We start from the raw sequence: 7737 nt of genomic DNA on the forward strand, positions 1-7737 counted from the left end.
CTTAAATATGTCAATATTTTTCATAAAAACAGCTGGATTTATTTATTTTATATCTTCTTTCTGGGGGAGGGAAATCAGTTTACATACATTACATATATAACCAGTTGACTAGTTTTATTTATATCCTGTCTTTTCAGCTTCCGGTTTCTTATGCCCACCTGGGAGAAACACCCCAAGAAAACAGTCTTCCACTTTAAATAGAAATGGTTTGCCCCCAAGAATAGCCTCCTAAATTCAATTAAATATACGAATCTTCACATGGCCATCAGGAGAGCATTATCTCTCCTTCCTATTTTCTCATTCTGCAATCTATCACCTACCATAATTAGAACCAGGGCGGGATCGTCTTCAGTGGATTAACCCTAACTAACTTATGCACATTCAACATGTGCTCTTTTGATTAAGTTGAGCCCTAGGCTGCTGCTGGAGCTGTACCCATCTTGTAATTGTACACATTTTATTAATTTTGGATGAGTGTAGAAGCAGGATAAGTTTAATTCTCCCTTTAATAAACCTATATCATCCAATGTGTTCCAGTTTTTTAATCTTTTCTGTGAGCTGGAAGGGGGGGGGAATGAAGTGAATGAACTATCATCATAAGTAACAACAATGCCTTATACAGGCAGTTTATGAGCCTGATTTTTGTACTTCTGCATCATCCAGAGTGTCTTGAAAGATCTGCATCCATTCCAAGGGTTTAAACTGTTTTTCAAGTTAAGCAGACTTTTGGCCAAATTGCCCAAATGTGTTTTAAAAAGCATTTTTAAAATGTTTTGTGAACTCAAGTTTACAAATTGAAATATGATTTGGTGGCAAGGGATGGAATCTACTGAATTTGGAAATAACATCATAACTTCCAGGTACAGGAACACATGTAAGAACTTTGCTCAGGGCCAGACTAGATGAAATGCTGGGAGATATTTTATTTTACAAAATGTCTGCCTCTCTTTTCTGCCTTCACAAGGGCCACTGAAGAGGCTAACAAATTAAAACATACATAATACAACCACATTTAGAAACCATTAAACCAACCCCCCTAAAAACCCAACACATCATTAAAACTATTAAAACTATCAAGAAGGGCCCCTCTCCCAGGTTGCAAGTCACCCATTCTCAGAAGGTGGGGGGAACCCAAAGCAGGGCCACAAAAGGTGATGGTAGTAGTTCATAAGGGAGTAGATGGCCCTTTTAATCAAATCATCCACAAATCAGATACATCAATCATAAATAAATGCAGTGATGCTAATTCGGCTCTCCCAGCCGCGGCTCGCCGCGTAAGCTGGGAGCCGGCAATTGGAGCCCTTGGAAGGAGAAGGAGGCAGACTCCCTCCCTCTCCATCCGGGTTCTGGGAAGGGGCGGAGCTTGGCGCTTTTGTGCGCGTTCTGCCCCTTCCCGGCGTCAGATTTTTCAAGCGCTCGGAGTTGGAGGACTTGCTCCGTGCTCCGGCGCTTTGCAGCACAGCAGCAGGGAGCTTGGCCGGGCCGGCTGGGCCTGCTGCGGGCTGTGCACGGCCCGGAGTTGTGGAGCCGCCGCCGTGGTAACGGCGGCGGAGTGTGTGGGGCGCCGCCGCCGCGGTATCGGCGGCTCGGCGCGGCGCGGATCTTTTCGGGCCCGGGGGCTTTGGTGGGCTAGCCATTTCGGGGCTGTCACTACAGCAATTGGCCCTAGTGGGCCTGGCTTTGCCCGTGGCACTACCCTTGCCTGGTGGGCTTTTCGGACCCGTTAGGGGCTCCCCCCCGGGGCTATTATTCCCCCCATCACCCCTCCCCCATTGCTGTAGGCCGTTGGCTTCTTGTAGGGGGGTCATTTGGCTGGGTGTGTGTGGCTGATACCACCTGGTGGGTGTTAGCCGCACTGCAGGTGACTCCTGTTGCTGGGGAAAGTTGTGCGACATCTTTAGGGGAGTGTGGTCACTGCAGCCTTGGCTTGTTACTGGGGAGGTTGGGCGACTCCTATTGGAGAGAGCTGTAACTGCTCTGACAAGGGCTTCTGGTGACACCTACTGGGACGAGGCTGATACTTTTGTTTCTTGTACCTCACCTTGAGCCTGCTAAAGCATGCCACCCAAAAAGGGAGGGGGCCCTTCCAAGGGCAAACAGCCGGTGAAACGGCCTGCACCCAAGAAACCTCCTCCAACTCTGTCCTCATCGGATGATGAGGATGGCCCTAGTAGGCAGGAGTTGATGGAGCGCATGGCCGCTCTGGAAAAAAGGGCAGCGGGTTTGGCAGTGGGTGGAGATTTACCTCAGCCACGTAGGGGTGCGAAACGAGTCGCAAAAGTGGGATTTAACAAAGAATTTGCCTCTCGTCTGTTGGCACTAGAGAAGATGACAGCCCTGAGTACAGGGGAACCTAGCTCCAGTCATCATCATCATCCTACTGCGCCTGAAGCGGAAGGAGAAGGCTATCTGCCTGGGCCTGGGGACTGTGGACAGGTGGCTGTGGCGGTGGACTCTCCTCTGGCTGAAGGTACGGAATATCAGGCGCACTTGCACACACACCAGAACGCTGTTTGGCCGTGGGGGGCTGGAGGGCAGTCCACTCCTTCTGGGGTGTCGCTTCCTTCCACCTCTGGCGGTTATAACGCACAAGTTTGGCCCCCATTAGGACAGCCCATTTGGCCTACGTGTGCCAGTGGCTCCTTGTGCCAGCAGTTGCCGTCAGGGGCCGCTGCCTGGGACGGGCAGGGGCATAATTCATCGAGCACTGGTTGGCCCTATGGTTACGGGACTCAGCCTGGCCTGCCCCCCTATGGGATGCAAGGATTTGGTGTGGTTCCGTATAGGGCCCTACCTACGGGGGATACGGCGCTGCCATTGGGGGATCACCTGACGCAGGCCACCCGTGAGAAGATTTTGCGGGGAGAATATGTTGATGTCTTTACCCTTCTCTTCAGGGAACTGGAGAAGAAGGATAAAGATGATCTTGAGGATAGGGACAAGGAGCGGATCCGCCGGAGGCGGATCGATAGAACCTGGGCCCATTGGCTTCCAGGGTTTTTGGTGTATGCGGGTGTTCTGGCCAGGGCGCAGCCGCATAGGGCCCTTCCCCTGTTTCAATACATGAACATTATTTACAGGGGTTATACTGATTTTGAGGGTGGGGCCTGGCTGCGCTACGATGAGGAATTTCGAATGCGGGCCGCCTTAACCCCTAGTTTGCCGTGGGATCAGATTTGGGTCCAGCTTTGGGTCCAGGTCATGACTCCTTCAAAGTCAACGGTGGGGGATAGGACCGATAGCGGTCATTTGATTATCAAGCCAGTTCAAGGTTTGGGTCCCCGCACCCCTGCGGGGCAGCTGGTTCAATCACGGCTGCTCTGCTGGGACTTCATGTCCAAAGGGGTCTGTTTTAAGCGAGCATGTAAATTCCGGCACGAGTGCCCCACTTGTGCTGGACCCCATGCCCACTCTGCCTGTCCCAAGGGACGGCAGGGTGGCCAGGGAGGAAAGCGATTTGGGGGCGGCGGCGGCCAGCAGCCTGGTGCTGGCAAAGGGTCCCAGCCCGGTAAGGCTGAGGGTACTTGAGGAATGGCTTCAGGTCTACCCGCGGCGTCGGGACGCTGAGTATTTAATTTCGGGTTTTAAGTTTGGATTTCGTATTCCGTTTCACGGCCTTAGGACACCTTTCATGGCAGCCAACCTTAAATCAATGGCTGGCATGGAAGATGTGGTGCGTGGTAAGATATTAAAGGAATGTGCTGAGGGTAGGGTATTGGGCCCTTTTGATGCCCCCCCTGTCCCGTCCCTCAGGGTTTCTCCTTTAGGGGTGGTGCCGAAGAAGGCGCCGGGGGAGTTCCGCCTCATTCATCACCTCTCTTTCCCAAGAGGGGGCTCGGTGAATGATGGCATACCCGAGGAACTCTGTTCAGTGCATTACACCTCCTTTGACCAAGCAGTCAAAGTGGTGCGACGCTGCGGGGTGGGAGCCGAGATGGCAAAGTGCGACATCAAGTCTGCCTTTCGCCTGCTCCCCGTTCACCCGGGAGACTTTGATCTCCTGGGTTTTGCATTTGAGGGCAAGTTCTATATGGACAGGGCCCTACCCATGGGGTGCTCCATATCTTGCTCTGCATTTGAGCGCTTCAGTTCCTTTTTGGAATGGGAGTTGCGTCGCCGCTGTGCCTGCAAGGACACCTGTCACTATTTAGATGATTTTATGGTGTCTGGGCCTGCGGGTTCGGGGCAGTGTGCCCGGCTGTTGGCAGCCTTTACTGAGCTTGTTGAGGAGCTAGGGGTCCCCTTGGCCCATGAAAAAACGGAGGGACCGTCGGTGATCCTGACGTTTTTAGGTATCGAGCTCGATACCATGCAACAAACTCTGCGGTTGCCACTAGAGAAGGTGGCAGACCTTAGAGCGAGACTGGAGGACTGCTTGAGTAGGGACAAGGTGTCCCTCCTTGAGTTGCAGCAGTTAGTTGGCCATTTAAATTTTGCTTGCAAGGCCGTTGTGCCCGGCAGGCCCTTTCTCAGACGGCTGTGCGATGCTATGGGGAACTTACGGTTACCTCATCATCGCTTACGAATTAATAAAGGTATGCGGGAGGACCTGCTAGTCTGGAAGGAGTTCCTTGCCGCATTCAACGGGGTGACTTTCTGGAGGGAGGATTTGTTGCTAGAAGCTGAACTCCAAGTCACCTCTGATGCCTCCGGTTCCACTGGTTTTGGAGTCTTTTTTAGGGGGCATTGGTGTGCTGACCAATGGCCCTCTGATTGGGTGGCCCAGGGATTGTCCAAAGACCTTACGTTTTTGGAGTTTTTTCCCATGGTAGTGGCGCTTTGGCTGTGGGGGTCTCAGTTGGCAAACCACGCTGTCCACTTCTGGTGTGACAACTTGGCGGTGGTACACGTAGTCAACACCATGACCTCCAGATCCCCCAGGGTGATGCGGCTGGTGAGGGCCTTTGTACTTAAATGCCTTCAGCTGAACATACTTTTTAGGGCTAGGCACGTTCCAGGCGTTAGCAATGGTGTGGCAGACGCTTTGTCTCGCCAACAGATGGAACGATTCTGGCAGCTTGCCCCTTGGGCCGACAGGCAGCCCGCGAGGATGCCATGGGAGCTGTGGGAGCTTGGACGGCGGAGGTAGATAGAGCAATCCAGCTGTCCATTGCTCCTAGCACACGCCGGGCCTACGACCGTGCGGTAGGACAGTTTCATCAGTTTAGGTCATCAGCCAACCTCCAGCATGTTTGGCCCGTTCCGCAGGAACATTTACTGCACTTTTGCGTCGTGCAGAGGGACAGGGGACTTGCAGTTAAATCTATTAGGGGCCAACTGGCCGCTCTGGCTTTCGCCAGCAAATCACGGGGCTTAGCGGAATTTACAGGGGCCTTTAGGATTAGGAAAGTGCTGGAGGGATGGTCTAGGGAAAAAAGGACGCCCTCTGACCCTAGACAACCCATATCTCCTTCGGTCTTGCGGGGACTTGGGGCGGCATGGGCTGAAGTGTGCTCATCCAGGTTTGAGCATAAACTCTTCCATGCAGCAGCGTTAACTGCATTTTTTGGGGCCCTGCGAGTTAGTGAGTTGGTTGCTTCATCGCGCTCTGATTTATCGGGTAGGGCCTTGATGGCCAGGGATATTAAATTTGTGGGAGACAACGTCTCCATTTGCATTAGGAGGTCTAAGACGGACCAGCAGCAGCGCGGAATCACCTTCCACTTGGGCCCTTGTTCTGAGGCGGGCTTGTGCCCGGTTAAAGCCCTCAAGGAATACACCGCACTTAGGGGTGATGCCCAGGGGCTGTTGTTCTTACACGAGGACCAAGCTCCTTTGACCAAGTATCAATTTTGGACAGTAACTGAGAGGGCACTCAAGAAACTAGGCTTGTCGGGGGTCAAATTCGGCACTCATTCCTTTCGGATTGGTGCGGCCTCCACGGCAGCAGTTTTGGGATACCCCCCTCAGGCTATTCAGAAAGTGGGTAGGTGGCGGTCGAGAGCTTTCAGGTCTTATGTCCGACCCCTACAGCAATTTTAAATGGCGAACTAATTGCTCTTTCTCCAGGTGCCGTGTCGGGCCATGAGAGGAGGAGGATCCTGATATGTGGCCACAGCATGGTGTTTTGGGCGGCCAATCAAGCTAAGAACACGCCGATTGGATCCCAGTTGGGCCTGAGTGCTGTGGCCACAGTGGAGTGGCAGGGACGGCGGGGCCTCAGGTGGCCGGGCCTCTTGCCTCTCCTGTTTAGGGGGCGGTTGCAGCCGCCCCCGCACATTGTGGTCATCCACCTGGGTGGGAATGACCTTGGCATGGTACAGGGTAAGGCCCTGTCAGTGCAAGTAGCAGTGGACCTAGCATACATAAACGACCGATGGCCTGGTGTGCTGGTTATATGGTCCGAGATGCTACAACGTCGAGTTTGGCGGGAGGCTTTGAATCCCAAGGCTATTGAGAGGGCCCGCCGTAAGACCAACCATGACATCAGGAAGGCCTTGGGGCAGGGCTTGGGCATTTATCTGCCACACCCCAGGATTAGGGCCGAATTTGCCAACCTCTACAGAGGAGATGGTGTCCATATGTCACCTGAGGGCAATGAGTTATTTTTAGATGACCTGCGGCAAGGGCTTCGGGTGGCGCTAGGCCACCTGTGGGGCGCGAGGGTCTAAGCAGAGGCTTGACCCTTGCGTTGGCAGGAGTTTTTGGGAATAGGGTGCGGGCTGGTGAGCCCCTGTGGCATTCCCCAAGGTTGGGGAACAGGGTCTGCTGTTAGGACGGTATGCATGGGCGGCTACCGTCAGGGAGGGCAGACGCCTGAGGGGATCCCCGGGAACAAGACCTCACCTCATGCTTGGCGGCTGGGGCGCAACAGGTGCTTGAGTGGGATCCCAGGGCCTAGCTGGCCGGGTTGCAGCCATTCAGGAGATGGCCTACACCCGGGGCATTGGGGGCTCGCCCAGACAGGCAAGGCGGTGGTCAGGTGCTGACCCCAGGGCTTGACCTGTACCGCTCAGTTAGCCCTTGCCGAATGTTATTGTTATGGTCATTTAATAAACGGCCCTTTTATCCAAGCCTGTGTCTGTCTCTTACTTCCGACTGGGGGTACAATTCGGCTCTCCCAGCCGCGGCTCGCCGCGTAAGCTGGGAGCCGGCAATTGGAGCCCTTGGAAGGAGAAGGAGGCAGACTCCCTCCCTCTCCATCCGGGTTCTGGGAAGGGGCGGAGCTTGGCGCTTTTGTGCGCGTTCTGCCCCTTCCCGGCGTCAGATTTTTCAAGCGCTCGGCCCACCCACCTCACCCTGTTTTTAGTGCAGGAATAGCCGGCTGCTATTTATGGGCCAGGTAGGAATTTTTTCCCTCCTTCCCTGATTGGCGTTGTGGAAGGGGGGTTTTTCGCCTACCTTGCACTAATGGCGGTGGTATGAGTATTGTTGGGTTTAGCCGTCGGTGATAGTGGCAGGAGTTTTTGGGAATAGGGTGCGGGCTGGTGAGCCCCTGTGGCATTCCCCAAGGTTGGGGAACAGGGTCTGCTGTTAGGGCGGTATGCATGGGCGGCTACCGTCAGGGAGGGCAGACGCCTGAGGGGATCCCCGGGAACAAGACCTCACCTCATGCTTGGCGGCTGGGGCGCAACAGGTGCTTGAGTGGGATCCCAGGGCCTAGCTGGCCGGGTTGCAGCCATTCAGGAGATGGCCTACACCCGGGGCATTGGGGGCTCGCCCAGACAGGCAAGGCGGTGGTCAGGTGCTGACCCCAGGGCTTGACCTGTACCGCTCAGTTAGCCCTTGCCGAATGTT

General features: G+C 54.3%; 1 protein-coding gene across 1 annotated transcript; it reads left to right on the forward strand.

Moving 5' to 3' along the window:
* The first annotated feature begins 1436 nt into the window (after positions 1-1436).
* Positions 1437-6676, forward strand: LOC129337888 (uncharacterized). The gene is made up of 2 exons (XM_054991876.1): positions 1437-2470; positions 6010-6676. The coding sequence occupies exons 1-2, from the start codon at positions 2059-2061 to the stop codon at positions 6609-6611; spliced, it is 1014 nt and encodes a 337-aa protein (XP_054847851.1). The 5' UTR covers positions 1437-2058; the 3' UTR covers positions 6612-6676.
* Positions 6677-7737: the final 1061 nt, after the last annotated feature.

The sequence above is a fragment of the Eublepharis macularius genome, chromosome 1 (assembly GCF_028583425.1).
Source record: "Eublepharis macularius isolate TG4126 chromosome 1, MPM_Emac_v1.0, whole genome shotgun sequence".
In the NCBI taxonomy this organism is placed as follows: Eukaryota; Metazoa; Chordata; class Lepidosauria; order Squamata; family Eublepharidae; genus Eublepharis; species Eublepharis macularius.